General features: G+C 35.7%; 1 protein-coding gene across 7 annotated transcripts in view; it reads right to left on the reverse strand.

Annotated features, from left to right (window-relative positions):
* The window catches only part of POT1 (protection of telomeres 1), an 86,272-nt gene that overhangs the window by 45,282 nt on the left and 20,249 nt on the right, over positions 1-20,741 (reverse strand). For all 7 annotated transcript variants that reach the window (XM_042792900.1, XM_042792902.1, XM_042792899.1 and 4 more), the window contains 4 exons: positions 17,273-17,383; positions 14,519-14,563; positions 13,375-13,489; positions 98-228 (listed from right to left, as the gene is read on the reverse strand). In XM_042792900.1, coding sequence (XP_042648834.1) covers positions 98-228; positions 13,375-13,489; positions 14,519-14,563; positions 17,273-17,383 — 402 coding nt within the window. The remainder of the gene's footprint in view (positions 1-97; positions 229-13,374; positions 13,490-14,518; positions 14,564-17,272; positions 17,384-20,741) is intronic.

Raw genomic sequence — 20,741 nt, forward strand, 5'->3', positions numbered from 1 at the left:
TATTAATTTCAGTACATGAAGAATTAAATTATTCCTATAGTCCTCTCACTGAAAAAAAAGCAATCACCCAAACCCCCCACCACATCCTAGTACATACCTTTATTCTATGAAATCGAACAATATCTCCAACTTTGTAAATTTTTGGTAGAAAATCTAGATTTCCATTAAAAAGAGTGCACGTTAACTTCACATTTGATTGGTCCACAAGTGTTACAACTGAGCAATAATCTGGAAAATATAAAAGTGTTTGAATGAATAACAGACATTCTGAAGTTATTAATACACAGATATTAAACTTGGGATGAACAACCATATGGCCAATTTTTTTCTGCTATGATCCGACATGATCTTCCAACGTCAACTTACTCATAGCATAGTAACAACTGAAGTGTGGTCCATCTTACTGATAATTAGCCCAAATAACTGAAAATGAAATGGGTAATTAAGCACAGGTCTGTGAGCCAGGAACACACAAAACTTTTTCTTCTGTCTGCAACAGGCATGCTATTTTTTCCGCTTTCATCTATAAAATGGGGAGCATATATACAATCTTGTACAATCCTTTCCTAGGACTTATTTTTGCCCTGTCTTCTGAAGAGGTAATGAGTTCTACAAGTTCTAAAAGCAAATTAAAGCATAAATTACTTATCTTTCACTTCAACAAAATATGCAAGATATATACTGCAAAGATACAGTCACACAGTGGTAGTTAAAACGCATAGTAATAATCTGAAATGTGCCCCTTGGAAGTGAAACTTCATTAATAGAACTTCACTTCTATTAAAGAACTGAAAAGTAAACTCAAGATACAAATACAAGAGAACAAAACAGCCCAGAATAGAGCAGTATTTGCAGATGACAAATGAAACCTGTATTTTCCATTTCACCTTAGAGAAGCACGTGTGCTCAGATATCTTAGAAGTATAAAATGTAGTGAGAGTACATTTGCTCTTTCACAGCATGGTAGCTGGTTAACCTGCCTGAGAACTTTTCAAATACCCGATATCAACTTGGCTGTATGTTTAGAAATTCAAACATCCACATATCTTGTCCTAGTTGCTTTTAATCAACAAGACAGAGTGCTTTTGTTTTAGATACTTATTACTGAAACTTACAGTTCAAGGCCGAATTACAACTTTTTCAGCAGATCAGTAGAGCAATGACATCATAACCTATTATTTTTAACTTGATACATTTACGTGCACGATACTTTGTTTTTTAGAAAGAGTTAGCAAGATCCTCGAGCAAAAAGCACAACTTTTAGGCATTTTATTAGCAGTACTCAATGGTTTACAATTTAAAATTTCTAAAGTTTGAACTCTAGCAATGGTGAACTCTCCAGTGATTTTCCATTTGAGCATCATTCTTAAATGTCAGAATGAGAAAGCTCAAAACCAATACTAATAGGAGTGGTGAAAATTTTAAATCAGATAATTTCGTACTTTTTCACACTAATATAACACTGACTTACTATTTCTCTTAGCATTTTTCTGTACTCTGAAAAGAGTGGATATATCTAAACTGTTTGCAGCACGCACAGTGCTTTCAGACCAGAATAATGAATTAAATGATACTGCTATTATTCGTTCTGACTAAGAAAGTATAAACCACTGGATCTGAATTACCCAAAATGCTTGGTCATCTCTCTTAATTTTCCAGTGCCATCTACTTTAACTCACATTTTTGCTTTCACAATCCTATTTTAAGAATGTAAGTTTTCATTGTAAAAGTTAGCTTATTCACACTGCTGACCTGCATATAAAATGCAGATGTACCATCCAGAAGCAAGAATAGTTCCTCTTTGCACAGAACCCATTTACTCCTCCTGTAATCTTACTATTGTGGACCCCATTTAAACTAAAAGTTCATTGACAATTTTAATGTTGCATTTTGGTAACAACCAACAGCAGAATCTCAACATTGTAAAGAGACAGTAGTAACTCTTAGAAACAAGCTTACATGAAGACTTACATCCACTCTCTTAAGGTACCAAAAATGGGAACACTGTTCAAGATATAAAACTGTCAAAACAGTGCAACACACAAAGACATGATCATAATTCAGCAGGCACCAGGTCAACAGTAAAGAAGCAAAATTAACAAGCAATGAATAAACCTGCTTATGAATTCTGAACAAACTACAGAAACTGAATACATAAACCTGACATTTCAAACAACTGACTAGAAGTTTCTTATTTGATGGTGTAAGCTTTCTCAATTTCTATAATGGTGAAATTAAATACTGGAAGACTATAAACGCAGTTCAAGTTCAAAGCGACTGTGGCTTGTGGGTAAGCCTGTGCCACAGCAGATATGCTCACAAAAGACTGAAGCCATGGGGGAACTCTGACACTGGAGCAGAGGACACCATGAAGAAGGAAGATACAGCGGAGAAAAAGAAAAAAAAAAAAAAGAAAAAAAAAAAAGGAGTAGAAAACAAGTAGCAGCAGAAAGAAACTGATAAATACTAACTCCAATCTCCAGCCTTTGCCCTCCTAAAAGACACAGTGTAACCTGCAACAAGGAGGGGAGTGGAGATTAGGAAGGTGGAAGGAGAGGTATCTGGAGTGAAGCTGAGCCAGGGAAGGGTGGAGGAACTGGAACTGTGTTTTCTCTAAGCACTTAAAAGTTTCTCTTTGTTTCTCAATACCTGAATGAGTTATTAAATGTTGATGTTAACTGGCAATAAATTAAATTCCCCAAATCAAATCTGTTTTGCCTGTGACAAACTCTCAACTCCCAAAACCCCGAACAAAAAGGCAAAAAATCCAAACACATCAAAACCCACAACTTCTCTTAGCAATAATTTTATGAGGCAGTTCGTGATAATGACACTAAACCGGAGTTTAGGTATCTGGGAACTGAACAAAGATCTCAGAGCACTAAAACAACATCCATCAAATCTCCATCATGCTTTTTATAAAGAAACAGACACATGAACTGCTGCTACAGAACTTTGAAAGAGAATACTACCAGTCTACTAAAACTGACAGATTTGTCTTGTATAAAAGCTATAAAAAGGCAGCCAGAAGATGACAATTGTCATATGTAAACTCTGTGAACAGATTCCCCAAACATGAAGACAGATACGTGAGACTGGATTAAAATACATGCTTGTATGTGCACTGTCTATGGCTTCAAAAGAAACACTCTGCTGTTTCCAGCAAATACACCCTTACATTTTATTATCATTTAAACTTAAACTTTTACATTCTCTAATGATCTGAGTGACAGAAGTCTTGAAAAAATAAATCTCTTGAAGGCTTACCAAGAAAATTAAGACTACTTCTCCTAAAAATATAAACATCATTCTTTTGCACACTCCCACCAAAGACACGAGGTCAGGCGTCATACAGCACCTATTCTGACATTCTGTGCTAGGATAAGCAGACATGCATAAAGTCTAGTCAGTGGCTGACGAAACTGCAAGTATTTTCTACCATAACCCAAAGGTGGATTGTTGTATTTCTTTGGGCATGAATTCTAGAGATTAATTTAACAGCTCAGCTGCAAAGCAGTATGAGCAGAATGAGCAATTAAGGAGGAAAAACCCTGTATCTTTCGTAGACTTACAATCCTTTGAGGATGCAGGATAACATTACAGTGTACTGATATAAACCAACATAGGAATCAAGAGTGAAATAACAAAAACATTCCCCATTAAAACTGTGGTTACTCTTTGATGCTGTGATATTGTAAACTAGTCAGCTTCATACAAGTGCAGCTGCCTATTCAAGGTGGAAAAAGTTAACACACTCCCTCTCTTCTGTGCAATGAGCATAGTCAAAAGAGTAACAATCATCCTACTCAAAGTAGTATGAAATACTATACTTGCTTCATATATCAGGGAATATCTTCTACATAATATAGGTTCTCTGTGATTTTAGATTTCCATTCTTACCTATCACCTCAAAACATCACTTCTACAATAAACCTAATTAAAATAGAGCTCTTCAAGAACAAAGCCTAAAGACTGATCTTCTTTTCAAGAAATCCTCATCCAGGGTCATAGTTTAAAACCAGCTGGCAGCCAAACACCACACAGCTGCTCGCTCACCCTCCCCCATCCCTGGGGAATGGGGAAGAGTTGGAGAGGTAAGGGTAAGATTTGTAGGTTGAGATAAAAACAATTAAATACATGAAATAAAATTAAATTAATAGTAATAATAGAAAATACAAACTATTAATGCACAATGTGATTGCTCACCACCTGCTGACTGACACCCAGCCCATTCCCAGATAGTGATGCCAGAGAAGAGAGAATCCTGAAACCACACTCCCGGAAGCCAGAGTGAGCTTCCCAATCTACCCTTATTTATATATTGGGCATGATGTTAGATGATATGGAATATTCCATTTGCCAGTTTGGGACCATTGTTTTGGCTCTACTTCCCCCAGCTTCTTGTGTACCGGTGCACTAGTAGGATATGGGAAGTTGAAAAGTCCTTGAGTTCTTATCAACAACTGAAAACATGAGTGTACTAACATTCTTCTCATACAAAAATCCCATACTGAATCCAAAACACAGCAATGTTCTAGCCACTAAGAAGGAAGGGAAGAAAAAAAAATAAACATTAGCTCTGTCCCAGCTGAAACCAGGACATCCAGCAAGTCCTTTCTGAAGGTTAAAAATAAAAAGCCACCTGTCTTTCCTTCACCAGCTGGAATGTGAAAATTGCTTTCTGCTTTCCATGGCAGCATTATAGTTCAGTGATTGTATTCACTTTTCTGCACAAATAAAGAGTCAAACTCTAAAGAGTACTGCTGAATTTAAATAATGTCCCAGTCTTATAGGAAATGATACAATAAATGTCATTGCTCAAACTTTTGATTCTTCACAATATACTTTCCAATGAAGCAAAATCTCTCAGTTACCAAGCTAAACAATAATAACAAAAAAAAAGAAAGTTTACATTTTGGAGTCAGTCTTCCTTTACTAGATAAATTTACTCCACTGATTAACTTTTCTTTAAGAAAGGAAATTTTGCCACTAATAATTTTTACTTACAATAATCTGGTTTAAAAACATGACACATGACACATGTTTTACGTGGATGCACATTTCAGCAAATTTATATACTACAAAAGACAATTTTAACTTTCATACTAGATTGGCTCAGTAAAAGCACTGGTTTTAGGCTGATAGTACACAGAGCTCCAAACTGCATTTATGTTTTCTTTAAATATACTTAATTAATATTAAGAGGTATTCTCACTCAGGTTTAACATCACGCAAGGGATCACCAGCAATGGACAACTATCTGTAAGGATGCTTGTAACACCTCAGAATTGATGTTTATGAAAACAACATGGAGAGAAAAGTGACATTTTGTTTAAATGGAAGTACAGAGTGATTCATCTGTCTTGCATGCTTCTTACATCCTTTCAGATTAGTCCTTACTGGTTTTTTAAAATACAATTACTTTAACTTGTTACTTAGTTTTCTATTTCATCTCATAAAAAACTCACAGCAGTGTGATAAAACAGCAACAGAAGGAATTCATTATTACTGCAAGGACTATCTTAAAATCAATAAAATTCCAAGTCAAGATCAGCAGAAGGTTACATTAACTACATGAAGAAGGCTGATCTCCAAGCTTCTAGGTCCTGATTTTAAACAGTTTGAAATATGAATGTTTTGTAGCCTTGTAACAGACACTGAAAAGCTAAAGTTTTCTTCATTGTGATGACAGTTTTGGTTCATTCTTCAGGTTATAGCTTTCTTTTTATAAATGCCATAGCATTTCCACTCTTTTATGGACTGTTATGTCAGTCATTAGCATACTCAGAAAGTCAGCGTCTTTCCACAGTGTACAGTTACATAAAAAATCCCCAACAAAAACCCCCAAAACCACAGCTTCATTTCTAAATTTATTTTTCAGTCATTTTAAGAAAACCAGAATTGCTACCTCCTTTCTAGACTAGTAGTTACTGATGTTGTAGGAATGCATTTAGTACTTACTAATTAAACATTTGTTTTAGTTTTACTGAGGACTCCAATAGTTCCTAACAAATGTGCTTGTGTAAGTTTTTAAGGTAGAAAGCATCGATCTAATTACATATCCCCTTTTGGGCAATCACATATGTATTCCTGAGTAACATTTTAAGTGGAAAACCCACTATCCTGAATCAATAACTTCCCCCTGCAAAGAGATAAAAAGGTTTTTGGCAATGCTGTTGGCAATGAGGGACTTTAAATAGAGACTGCCTTCTGTTTCTTCTATTTCAATACACACAAAAAAAGAGAGATTGTTGTAGCAAATTATTCTCTCCTCAAAACTACAAACATTAACACTGTTTTCAAGAAGTACTCAGGCCATTCAATACACAAGTGTCTTTGTACTAAAACCAAGAGTTGAATCAGCTAGCCTATCAAATATGTTCAACAAAAAAACAAGAAGAAAAACATGAATGTACACACGCTCCTACGTGTGTGTACACATATGCACATACAAACACAGATATTGCAGAAGTCCAAAACAAAACCTCTAAAGAATCAAACTGAGGATGTTTTACTGCAGCTTGCTATTTCTAACATGGCAATACACTTAAGAGATACATTCAGTAACTACCAGAAGCATCTGGCTAAACAGATGCTTTAATGCCATCATTTGTAAAGGCAGATCAAAGTAACTGTCTTGAGATTTCTTTCTATTAACTATTTATTTAACTGTTTAATTTTTCATTTCCTTTTTAAAGTTTTTTTTTAACTTTTATTTATCTTCAATATTAGAGGATAGGAAACAGCAATTGTTTAAAAACAGGAACAACACATACAAACCACTGTGAACAGGTAAGAAAAGAACATTACTCTCATCTTTAGGCTCCAGAAATGAAATGCCTGTCTTTACCTCTGCAATAGTTTTTATTCTGCTCTGCAAAATTTAAATACAACCTCAAAATTTTGATTTGGAAAAAACAAAACAGAATACAGTACTTTAAAGAACAAAACTACTGCAGAGTTAACTCTCAGTCTGCTTGCTCACAAACATGCCATCAGATACTACAATAGTCTGTGATTGGTTTGTTTTGCACTCTAAAGTTGGTTTGCTATTTCTTACTAAAAATTGACTTCTTTAATTGAAGTGGCGCACATGCTACAGTTTAATGCTTTTTCAGCTACATAGTTTTCAACCAATTCTAGGCTAAGAATGTTAATGAACTTGGCCCAAGATCAAATAAAAATTTAAAGTGGAAAAAAAAACCTTAGGTGTCAAAATACCTTTAAGAATATGATTTATGGTTAAGCTGTATTTTGGACATGTAGAACTGCTGGCCTAGAACTGCTCAAGGTTTTTAGAACTGTACTTTCTGAGAATGCTACCCTTTATTAATTTTGATGCTAAGAAATATTTTGTAAAAATAAAATAGTTACCATCCACATGCATGTTTAGGTAGGCTAAAATGATATTTTAATTCAACACATGACATATGAATATACTGCATATATCTAAGAGAACAAGCTAGGTGGAGGAAAATATGACATTACTCCTATGATTTATTGTTAACCAGCAGCAAGGATTCTTCTTGCCACAATTCTTCCCTGCATTATGGAAAACACTGACTAATACCTGCAGGAAAAAAGGAGTTGTGGAAGGAGTAGCATCACACTGTAATGTCACAAAGGTTTCAAGGTCAAGCACATAATCTCTGTAATTGGACACTATGGTTTTTACTCAGGTTAAATACTTGAGATGTCCTTGAGCTTAAGGGAGGGGAGAGAGGAAAGATTCACCTTTGTTAAAAAATTTAAAATATCTAAGACTCTTAAACTATTCAGGAAGGGAAGCTAGAATATAATTTTGAACACTTCCAACAGACCTTCCAGCAGACAGAAACCCATCTGCCTGTTGTACCAATCAGGAACTGAAGTACTTCCTTGGACAGTTTTCAGAACACATAAAATTCTCATGTATAGACATTCCAAACCATATGCCCTGAGCTGAAGCATGCTCAGTTAAAACAACTTTGTCTGGAATAGAAAATAATTTATGAACATACTGAAAACTCATTTTATTCATCAGTGTTTTAACATTCTTCTAATGCAATAACAGTAATCGAAATGATGATCATTTAATTATTAGTTTATATGAACTGACAAGGCTAAATTAGGTACTGCTTGCTTTCAGTCAGAATACAGTGCAAAGCTTCAGCTTTAAGCTTTCATATATGTAAAAAGGGGCAATATCTCATATCTAGGGGCATATCTCTATAGTGAAGAGCGACCCAGATGGATTAAGTACAGGGGTTCCACTGCCCATGCTTCCAGCAGGTACCAGCTTAAAACTGTATGATTCAATTAACGCAGTGTCAGAAACAGAATGTGTTAGTGCAGGGTTGTGCCAGATGTAATGTGACTACAGGATTTTCAGACAGGACCCATTTCATGCCCTGCCAATCCAAAGCAATCATCAGGCATTTTGCACCCTCTCAAGCAGACATAACTCTGGATTGTGTAAAGAAAACAATAACCAACACTGAAATATTTAACTGAGTAGTGAATATTTTTACATTAAAACCCTAATCAATTAAAACTGTTTTAGAGATTTTCATGATAAAGTGGCAAGTGAACCGCAACTGTCTTCATAAATAAGAAATTTTTCAAACTGTGTCCCTGATCTCCACTGATATTGTCGTGTTGGTTTCTTTTAGTATTACCAACTGAAAATATACAGGGAAAATATTTAGGAAGTTATTAATGACATCTAGGCAAGGACTAGTTGTTAAGTAAATCGTCATTTTCCCTACTAAATTTCTATTAATTATGAAACTGATGTGATTAGCTTGTCAAATAACTCAGCTGCAAAAATATGTCCTATTTCCTTTAGACACATATTACCTTGAAAATCAGTGTATTTAACTTTACTATTTTTACGTAACTGGAAAGAATGGCTGTCTTAATAATCAGTGCTTATCTAAGTAAGATGTTCAAAGTCCTCAGGTCCCTGAAGTCTTGTTAAAGCAGCTGGACAAATGACATCTAGACCACATGATCCTTCAAGAACTGCCCTTCCATGATTTACTCAAAGAGTAATAGCAGTACTTTCTACATTTGATTCATTTCCTTCTTGCCCTTTTTGTTGTCAGCTATGTGAACTAAAGAAAAAAAACCTTTAAAATATTTGTAGGCTTTGTTTTGTTTGTTTGCTTTTAAGATTGAGTTTTAAACCTAGAATATTTTTCAAGAGGAATGTACTCCATTCACCACTGGCAAAATGCTGAATTTATTACAGATAAAGCTCATCTTTTCAGTTCCTTAAAAACACAGCTAAGAAACCTATTACAACTGCAGGTTGAGAATAGCAGCCAACTTTTCAAATAAATATATATATATTTATATATGTATTCTATATATCTATACACAATATAGATATCATAAAGACTGATAGCATTTGAACAGGTCTAGCATAAGTAAGCAATCACCTGACACCACCACAAAATGAAGATTTTGAGAAGCTCACTACAGTGACAGACAGATGTTGTTTGGCAGCCTGTGCAGAAAAGACCAAATAGAGTAAATCAGTATTAAAATGATTTATCAATCTTTTACATTAAAAATAAAATACTGTGCTGTCTACAGGTCTAGACTATACTTGCACCTTTACAATGAAGTATTTTACAGATTTTAGTGGTAGGGAAAGCAGGAAATACTATCAGTGATGAGATCTCCCACGCAAAGGAAGTGTACTGTAAACTTTTTAATTTGGGCCTTCCATTTGAGAAAGCATAAAAACTATGTATTATTACTGCTCTTCTTTTTAAAATAAAGAGATTTTTTCACTCCCCTGAGATTCTTATCTCTTCTAAGGAAACTTGTTTCTCAAGATCTTCTTTTTAAGCTAAAGAGATTTTTCATTCCCCTGAGATTCTTTTTTCTTCTAAGGAAACTTGTTTCTCAAGATCGCTTCTCCAGGTTTATACTCATTTTATTATAACCCAAAGAACGGGAAAATGAAAAACCTGGAAAGTTCCAATATATGTGTGCTGGGTAGACCTTGGCTGGCTGCCAGGCACCCACCCAGCTGATCTCTCACTCCCCTTCAACAGGACAGGGGAGAAAATAAGGTGGAAAAGCTTGTGGGTTGAGATAAAGCTGGAGATCAATTACCAGTTACCATCATGGGCAAAACAGTCAACTTGGGGAAGATTAATTTAATTTATTACCAATAAAAATAGGGTAGAATGGTGAGAAACAAAGGCTAAAACATTTTCCCCCACTCCTCTTTCCTAGGGTCAACTTTGTTCATTCGCAACATCTCTACCTCCCCTCTTCCCCGGACAAGCGCAGTGGGGATGGGGGATTGCGGTCAGTCCGTAACAGCTCCTCTTCTCTCCTTCTCCTTCCTTCTCAAGCTTTTTTCCTGCTCCAGCATATGTCCTTCCATGGGTTGCAGTCCTTTGGGATAACCCTGCTCACGTGTGAGTCCTACAGGGTTGCAGTGTAGATCACTCTGCTCATCTGAGGTCTTTTCCCCAGGCTGCAGGGAAATCTCTGTTCCAGCATCTGGAGCACATTCTCCCCTCCGGCTACTCCATCCTTGATGTCACAGGGCTGTTCCTCTCTCATTTTCCCTCACTCCTCACTGCCACACAGTGTTTTGCCCTTTTTTAAGCCTGTTTTCCCAGAGAGGCAGCGCCATCTCGGCCGCGGGGCCCAGCCGTGCCCTGCGGTGGGGGGGTTGGAGCCGGCTGGAACCGGCCGTGTCCGGCGCGGGGCAGCCCCGGCCTCCCCGCACAGAGGCCCCCGCAGCCCCCCTGGTACCAACACAGCTTGCTTTTCCATTTTTGATCCTTTTTTATGTCTGGCAGCCCCAGTGCCTTCTCTTTCAGCCTCCAGCAACCTAACATCACCTATTCGATACTACCTGCGACTCCATCTTCAACCTTTGAAGACCTCCCTCTGTAGTCTTTCTTTGAATTAACACTTTTAAAATACTAAATATTACTTAAGTATTAACTGTAGCTAAATCACATGACAGTTCCATAAGTAGTCAGCTCTAGGGGAAGAATAATTTTTATTACTATTACTTCTAAGCTAGCAGTATAACTTGATTTGCTATTCACACACTTAATTCAGTATTTTTTGAATGTTTGCATTTCTAATTAGATGCCAGAACACTTTTCTGTTTCCAGTCTAAATGCATTGAGTTCCTGTACATACTTTCACTTATCATTATTCCTCAATTCCATGTAGGAATATTGTGTTGTAACATTCATAATGTAAAACAATTGGAATTCGTACTTCTCCACTTTTACTGGGCTATGGTATTATAAAAAAACAAATAATTTCTGAAAAAATAGTGACAACCAACTTTTCCACTACTTTCTCTAACAACTATAACAACATTTGCTTTTTCCTATACAAAACAATCAAAACAATATTTCATCTTAAAGATCTGCAATTTATTCTTTAGCAAAATAACTTTAGTGTATCAATGACCATGTAGAATATAATAATATTAATTTTGCCTGAAATGGAAAAAAAAAAACTAACATGCACTGTGCTTGCTATAAAAACAGATGGACCGGTACTGGCTCAGTTCCCAACTTAATGACCACATCTATTTTTAAATGTTAATATTTAAATTAATTATCCCATATTCTCCAGACTTGGTTTATTGTTTATGTTTCTGAGCTATTTTGGGGAACACTACTGCCTTGTCAACACTGAGTAAGAATATAGAGAGGAACGGTTTCCTAGGAGCAAGCCTTGTCATCTGCTATAATAAACACCAATGAGAATACATTTCAACAACCAACTGTATGGGAAGCACAGAACTGTGCTCTTGCAGACACCAGAGCACTGAGCCCTAGTCCTACAGATATGATGTTTCTTCTGCTGACATGGTCAACAGTACGTAAAAACGCTGCTGAATTCCCAAAAACTATTCATTAGCTTGTGGACCCAGTTAATCTAATAAACTCTTGAAAAATTCTGTGTTGCTCTGTATAACTTAACTATGACTGCTGACTCAGCCGGTGGCTGCCTTTAGTACAGGTGACACTTGGTTGTACAATAGCCCAGACTCTTCTGTGGGCAAGCATAAGACCACACTTTAGCTACAAGTGAGAGCAAACATTTCCTGTCAGTAGGGTCTTTCGTACCCATGCATTGTGTTTACCTAGAAGAATACTACATGCACCAAGCAGAAGTAATTAAGCATGCCCACAATACAGATTGCATCAGTATAGTTCTGCTGAACTATATACCGAAGCTAGCATCCACACATTTGCGCAGACCTGCCAGATGTTCCTCCCTCTCATACACTCTCAAAGTGATTCAAACAAAGGCTGAAAATTGCTTGGTCTTCAAAAAGTGAAGCCATTAGTTAAACTTTAGTTGGACTTGGAACTTTTTTTGGGTGTGCCACCATGTTTGTACAGCCTTCAGCTATTTCACTTATGTTTCAAGCTGCCTCACTGTAAGCAGACCTCATTCTGGAAGCGATGGTACTGCAGGTAATAGCACTATGCTGTCACAAAGGCACATCTTGAGTGTATCACCCTCAAACCGGTGCTGGTAGTTTCTGAGAAAGTAAGATCAGAGATCTGCTTGCAAAAGGTCTTGCAGACAAACCACTAACTCTTGATTCTGATTTCTTAATGCTCATTTCTTAAATTTCTGTATTTAGAAGCCAAATTCATGGCTATTGACATTATTCAGGAAACTCACATGCATAATTAAGACCATAAAAATCAACAGTCACCACCATAATCTATTCTTTTTTGTTTGATTAGAAATACATTGAGAAGGGAAAAAAAAGGAACAAACATCTTTAAGATGCACAGTAAATTTATATTGAGCAGAAAATGCTTCGATTATTTCTGAATCCAATGAGAAATTCTACTGCCTAATTGAATTCAGCAGGGATATCACCCAGCTGCATGCTTAACGAGCACCTGGTGAAATGGTACAATCTTCTAGCAAAACTAGCACAGTAAGTAAGTGTTCATCTCACAGAGAGAAGAAATGATTCAGTTGGTGCACAGCTTCTAGAAGTAACAAATATGCTGGCACTGCATTTATAGCATATTATAACACTTACTGTCAAAATCTCAAGGAATAATTGCACATAGTTACACAACAATCCCACAAGGACAGGTGCAGGGCTTTTGTACTTTTTTTTTTTTTTGTACAGGTCCTTTTCCCTGTTTTGTACTGATAGTACTAGCTTGATAAATACTTTCTTCATTTGCTATCTCCACCAGCCTCCCTAAACAGATTCTGATATCTCTCACCTATTTGTTCTGTTTCCTTCATGTTACTGAAGAATCATGATCAAAGGATCACACGAATTTGTTGTTCTGATTGATTTTTAACAAATATAGAACAGTTCTGTTCAGAGATTTTCTGTCTCTTGAATACAGTACATACCAGTTCCTTTGCTTACATAAGGAGGCTTGAAGAATTTCACAACACCATACAAATTCACTATAGTTCCATCTTTGAGACAATTCAGAGGAGTATACACATATTTTGGTGCAACAGACTGGAAAGACATGATAAAATTAGTGAACAGAAGAAAAAATTATTCAAACATTCACCCAGAATTTTGTCTTTTAACACCATCCACCCTCAAATATGCTTTAGTTGTCTACTTCTTTCTATCTTATTCACTTTAGACTCTCTAAAAATAAATATATATATATATATTCACAGGCAATAAAGCACACGAGTTATTTCCATTTCTTTTTGTGATTGCATCTTCCTTCTAATAAGCTAACCAGTCAGTTCAAATAAGTTTCAATACATGAAAACAGGTGAATGAAAGTCATCATAACAAAGAACGATGGAAAGTATTTTTTTTTACTGATTGATTTTAATGTGTTTAACATTTAACCACCTTCTACTATTTAAGGACTACTCTCTTCACATCTTATGGTTATATTATATGTTGATTAGTCTCTTTTAAAGAATACAAGTTCTGCCAAACTGATTGAAAACCATGGTCTTCAATTACTATATTGGGAAAAAAAAAAGAAACTCTTCATAAAATTAACATGAAGCTACACCATCTTCAGTACTAAATCTTTAACCTCATGATAAAGAACAATAAAATTTCATACACCAATTTTTATGCCTTTAACATACTATTTCCTGTAGAATTTTAATTTAGACACATAAAAGCTTGTTCCAAACAGTAAACAAAAGAAATGTTAAGACCAGTACATGAAGTCTGATTTTAAATCTAAGGAAGAGTCACACTTCCATTTATTTAAGCACAAGTATACAATCTTCTTTAGAATGATAGTTACCTTTCTACTTTGTACTTCCTAAACCAACATGTAGCCTATTTTGAAACTGAGATGGGTACGATACTGCAAGTATAGAAAAAAGTATGACTTTTTCATATTTTATTCTGTTTTCCAGGCATACTATTTGCAAAACTAAAAGCTAAATGACCGCTGTGATAAGACTGTGGAAGTAAAATAAACAGGAGAGAAAAAAAATTCCACACATTCTTATTTATATGCAGTTAGTCTCACGTGGTTTAAAAACATCCCAAATATAAACTCACCACAGATTTTTCTGAAGCAGCAGTTGTTCTTGGTTTAGTATAAATCTGAGGAGAAAAAATAGCATTCTCTGACTACAAAATTGAAGGCATTGCAAATATAACATTTGCTAACTCTAAAGAAAATATAATGTTATAAGCAAATACAGAACAGCACTACAGGCAATTTTGATATGTGAATCACCTCTGAAACTAGCAAAATTTTATCCTACAGAAAAAATATTTACTTCAGTTACGCTCTGACAACAGCTGCTTTAAACACATACATTTTCTAAAGCAGAAATGCACATGAAGGTCACATTAGCAGAGTGACCATTTGAGAGTTGGAGGCCACAAATTTAAAACTGTACTTGCTTAACAGAGAACTTAAATGGGTTTAGGGTTTGTACATGTCAGTGCTTAGAGCAGATCTACCTTCAGTGACTTCTGTTACTCTCAAAGTCAAGGCAAATTCACCAATATGGAATAAATTCTATATAAAGGTAGTTCCTAAGCTTTTAGAGCCATACTTAAGTTAATTAAGTCAGACTTACCTTCAGTGTAAGGTCTTTTAAAGAACTAATTGTGGTGTTTTGCTGAAATGTCAACACACACCCACCCTACAGCAAGACACGCAGGGCTCAGCTGCCATCCTGATGCAACACCACCTTCTGTCTGCTGGACGCAGGGTCCCACCTCACAGCTGCGTGTTGCCTCAGAAGGGCAGACCCCCACTAGGGATCTGCTTGCGCTCTCCACCCCCAACTGCACTCCTGAAGCTAGTTTTATTTCCATTTATTTATTTATTTTAAATAGTTGAGTGAATTGAGAAAATATTGAGAAAGTGAAGTGCACAGAAAATTCAGATCATTTGTATTAATTTTAAGCATTCAATCAACATGTCAGTAAATTAAGTGCCACAAGCTCCATTCTGTGGTCAGTGATGAGACAGACACCTCCTCAGCACAACCTAGACGTTCAGTGAGCTGCACATCTTCCTTGGGATTAGATTGTATGTCATGAGGTCCTTCAAAACTCACCTGCATGTCTTATGTAGTGACTAAAATTTCGGTGTGTTTAGTTTAGACACATTCGCTCAGACCCAGGGCACAGTTTTGTTCTCTATTATCTTCAGTAAAACATACTTTTTCTACCTATATACCATCATTATCAACAGATAATGTAATGAAACAGTGTGAAATATAGTTTTAATTAATTTTGTTTCTCACTGAGCTGCATGCCAAGCTTTAATTATCTACAGAAATGAATTCTGGAAAAAAAGTGTCTTTCTGAAATAAAAAAAAGTATTTTAAATTTAAAGTTAATATTGACAACAATTACACAGACAACAGTTAAAATCTTGACACTGGCACAGAATTTATTTAATAAATCTCTTTTATATGTGAAATATGTGGCTGCCCCCTCCCTGTAAGGGTTCAAGGCCAGGTTGGACGGGGCTTGGAGCAACCTGGTCTAGTGGAAGGTGTCCCTGCCCATGGCAGGGGGGTTGGAACTAGATGATCTTTAAGGCCCCTTCCAGCCCAAATCATTCTATGATTCTGTGATTTTTTGTTTAAGTTTTCATAATTATTTCCAAGTCTGTTTCATAATCTGACAGATAGGCTCAAAGGAATCACCGTATAGTATAATGCTATATAGTTCTCCAGTGAAGGTGCCTTTTCTTTTTCACTAACTACAGAATGGAGTTTGCAGCACTGTCACCGAGAGTTCAGTTCAACACTATCATCCTTCTTTTTCACTGTAGTATACAATTATAGTGATGAAAAATGTGCAACGCTTTCTCACCAGATACCCATCACTGTTGGGATAACTTTCATAAGAAATATTACAAATATCCCACTGAAGAGTCCAACAAAGTTTTTGAAACTTTACTTTCATTCCATACCCAGCCCTTCTTTGCTCCCAACTACAGGTTTCCAAATGTAGAATAATATCCTAAATCCTCTGGTATTTAAACTTCTGAAATTTCTGTAACTTCTAAAATACTAATGCTTATGCTTAAAAAGGGTAGCAAATGTTTCTTGAAGAAAAGACATAGCGGCCACAACAAGCACTGATGTATTACCACAGACAAACAGAAACAGCAGCAGAACAGGGTATCTCTACTCCCGTATCTCAAAAGATGGAAGCACTTAAGATGAACAGTATTGATGTGAGAATAGTACAAAAGAACAAGTATTTTCCTCAGAAAAAAAAGGATGCAATTCTGTTTTAAAAATTAATAATCTAGGAATCCATGTATTGCAAAGGCAAAGTATAATGACACGAGTTAAAGCAGTACAAACTCATAAACCAGAAAAAAGTAAAAATTATAGAACTGCATCTTGTACCATACCAGTCTTGTATCCTCTAAATTGTCTGCATTGTTGCATTGTGTTATGCACAAGAATGGTTTAAACAGCTCTACAGATTTATCTAAAGCCAACTAAGGTCAAATTTCTGTACTCAACAAGTAGAAATTTACCTGGGAGGCCTGAGATAATTTGTGCCTTGAATGGTTAGGGTTATTATAAAACTGTATGCACACACACATAAATTTGTCCTGATTGTTTCTTGATGAACATGCTAAAATAATCCGTAGCACTTTGGATTCTAATAGATTTTATTGTGTGGGTTTTTTTGTTGTTGTTGTTTTTTGGTTTTTTTTTTGTTTTGTTTTTTTTTTTTTTTTTTTTTTTTTTACTGTAAAACAAAATTGTAATGTTGGTATTTGGAGAAAAAAAAAAAAAAGGTAAAAAAAGTTGGGTACCCACGTACATAAATGGCTGATCCAGCTTCTTCAGACACCTCCAGGTGGCAACCATGTCTACCATCCTCACTTGCTGTAGGTGATTTTGTCAACTTAAATCCTGTAACTGCTAAGGTGTCCTATGGGGACAGGGTGATAAACAGGTGAGTACATAGGCAGTACCACATACTATATTTTAAGAGTAGGTGATGTGAATTTTCACCCTAATATATCAAGACACTCAAGAAACAAAAATCCTGAACAGATTCTAAAGACCGCCTTTAAGTTTCCCAATTTAGCTTTTACCCATGGAATTCATATTTCCAACCGGTGCCAACAAGCATTTTTTTTTTTTTTTTTTTCAAAATCTGCTAAAATTGTTGCATTCTTGATGCTGCTGTGACTAAGTGCTAATTTTCATAAGGGCTAAAGGGGAATAGTCACACTGAATAAAGCAAAAGAATCATTCCCCTTTGAATATACTGAAATTGACTTCTTTCTGGGTAAGCTTAACTAGGTCAGAAAAGAAATCACACGTCAGATCAGCAGTGACAAAACACTCCTTTCTCAGAGCTTATTTCTTATTGAGTTACAGCTGCATTTTGAAGAGACTCTCTTTATAGACATTTTCTGTTTTGGTTGGATCGACATCCTCCAATTTCTTCCTTAAGGGTCAAATAAATAGGTCAATTAATAGGTAAGTTTCTGGTAGCAAAAGAGACATTACAAATTTCTCTGATGTCACTCCTGAGTTTCTGGCATTGCATTTGCAACTGCATTTTTACTTCGGTATAAAGTTCCTCAGACACCACAAATTGAACAAGAAAAGAATGATTCGAGGTATAAATGATTTAAGTCCCTGCAGCAGCTCACCTTTTTTAAGTGGCAACCTTATCAAAAACAAAAGAAAAAAAAAAAGATAGAAAATACATTTAGGAGATAGGGATGATAAGAAAAGTGTCTGACCAAAGATAATGCTGGGAACTCTGATACAACGTAACACTCCTTTATAGTTAGCTCCTTTGGTACCAGGAATGTATAGCAAGGCTGTACCAGTGTGATCCATTCAAATAAACACATTAGACTTGGAACCTTATTTCTATTCAACCTTCTACCAAAAGGACATCTGTAAGCTTTTTACTGAATGACTTCTGCTCATGTGTTTATTTGATTACAACAAATAAAAGAGTTTACTGATTAAAGTTGACAGTTTTAGCCAAATAGTGCACTATGATGGCTCTTTTTCACAGCTTCAGCAATCTGACAGTGATACTCTAATGATTTAAGATCCAAAACCTTAATGTTTTGTGCAAGAAAGGTTGCTAGTTCAAGTGACAGTGATATATTTAGTTATTAAAGGATTTTCCAAAAAAAAAATAATTACTGCAGTAAACCTACGTTTGATCAGACAATTTAATACATAAAAAAACTACTTAGGGCATGGTACTTTTCAGGTAGTGTCATAAATGGTAATACAATGTATATTTATACTAGAAGATAATATGTAAATCACCTAAAGTGTAAGCCATACTCAGATCTAAGTAAGTTAAAATGGGTCAGAACAATTAGATAACTGAATATTCCTTGGACCTGGACCGCACCACCCTGCTAACATACATTAAAGTTGTTTTATTCTTTCCAGATACACAAACACACACACACACACACAAGCTTCAGGAAACTCAGATATTTTGCAGACACCAGGTGTTAGCATGTGTCTTTCCTTCACTGTTGCTGATGCTACTCGTGGTGTTCCTTCAACAGTGGAATCAACCTTCAGATAAAAATCTATGCCCTGCTATACATTATTCCCATTTCAGCATTTTATGAGATTGCAGGCTGCACAAGATTCTGGGACCTGGCTGCTGAGTCAGGATTGGAGCTCTGTACAGATGACTTGACTTGTTCTCCTGAATCAGAGGAAACTTTAGAATTACACAAACTCCAGCCTTTACACAAGTTGATACTAAACGGGAACTTTTTTTGTGAATAATATTAGATCACTGGAGATGACTCATGTAATAGGCAAAGTGTAACATGACATTCAAAAATACCTGTGAAAAGACTGTGCAATTTCAATGAAGAAAAGAGAGCACTAACATCAAAATCTAGTTTTACAGGTAGAAAGAACAGGTATATTCTCAGATTTGTTACAAATTCACAGTCAACTTTGGCAGGTAGTGACTTGCATTTTTCATTAAAAAAAAGTACATACATTTATATGCAAAAAATTTACATAAGGTTTGCACAGTGCTTTGAAATTTAATGCTATATTAGTTTTCAAACTAGATTAGTTTCCATTTCACCTTTAGCTAAGAGTAATTATTAGAAGTTCTCTTATAATTGGTTTGGGAATCAAAGCCATTTACATAAATTGGTGGATTTTCATGTCAACAGAAGAGTATTGTATTGCATATTTATTCAAACTACATGATTCGACCAACATTTTTAAATAGCAAAAAGAAATCCTAATCCCCTCATTCAGAGGAAGTGAGAAATAAAGGAAAGACAGTATTTTCCCTGATGGTTATTCTGTTACAGAAGCTGAAGACTCTCAGGAGACAAGAACAACATGGTTATTCACATTTTTGGGAATAGCTTGCTCTCCCCCATGGCTAATTAGCTAAAGCTGTTACAATATGGGAAGTGGAATATGGAAATCTACGAAATAGTGAAGTTTGAAAAGGTAAGCAGCAAACAAAAAGTACTGGACTTTCCTGATCTAATTCTTTAATGGACAAAACTTTGTTTTTTTAAAAATTAAATCTATTTCATAGCTGCCAAATTGCAATTCTGCTGATTTCAGAAATCATTGTTCCCTCAGATTCATATTCTTCCAAAATTTAAATCTCATTTGAGACACCTGGAAAGTACCATGAAGGTTCAGTTCACTGGGGAAGACTGAACACTGGTTTTAGTGCACTCTGGCTGTTGCCTGTGGGTTGTGGTTTCCTGCTCATCAATTTAGTACTCATCTAATTGCTGCTCAGGGCCTAGTTCAAGATTTGTATTTTTATCAGGACAATAAAACTGATTTGTTCTTTAAATTTAAAATGATTCTGCAGCTTGTATATTTAGCAAATTAGCTAAATAAGCAAATTAGGCACTTCTCATCCTGGACTCATTGCCAAAATTCTGTGGAATTAAGAAATTTGTATAAAGATTGTCACTTCTTAGTTTATACCTATCTGACAGTTGTAAAAGACTTTTCTGCCCTTAACAGACTGAACTGATTTTGCTGATCTTCAAGGCGTGTTTCTCTCTTTAGTATGGCATATGACAAACATTAAAACAAGGCTTTGACTCACAGCAGAATCCAATGTAAAACTGTATGCTCTCTGACCCAACTGCCTTACCACCCAGCCCAAAGCCCCTCAATGTTGTTCCCTCAGGCTGACACATATCAAAGCGCTGAAAAGGGCCATGCACCAATTTCAAGATTAAATTAAAAGCACAATCTCTAAATGTGTTCTGCTAAAAGGATCCAGGTAATTTTTA

This window comes from Tyto alba, unplaced genomic scaffold, assembly GCF_018691265.1.
Source record: "Tyto alba isolate M040663 unplaced genomic scaffold, T.alba_DEE_v4.0 Super-Scaffold_2, whole genome shotgun sequence".
Taxonomy (NCBI): Eukaryota; Metazoa; Chordata; class Aves; order Strigiformes; family Tytonidae; genus Tyto; species Tyto alba.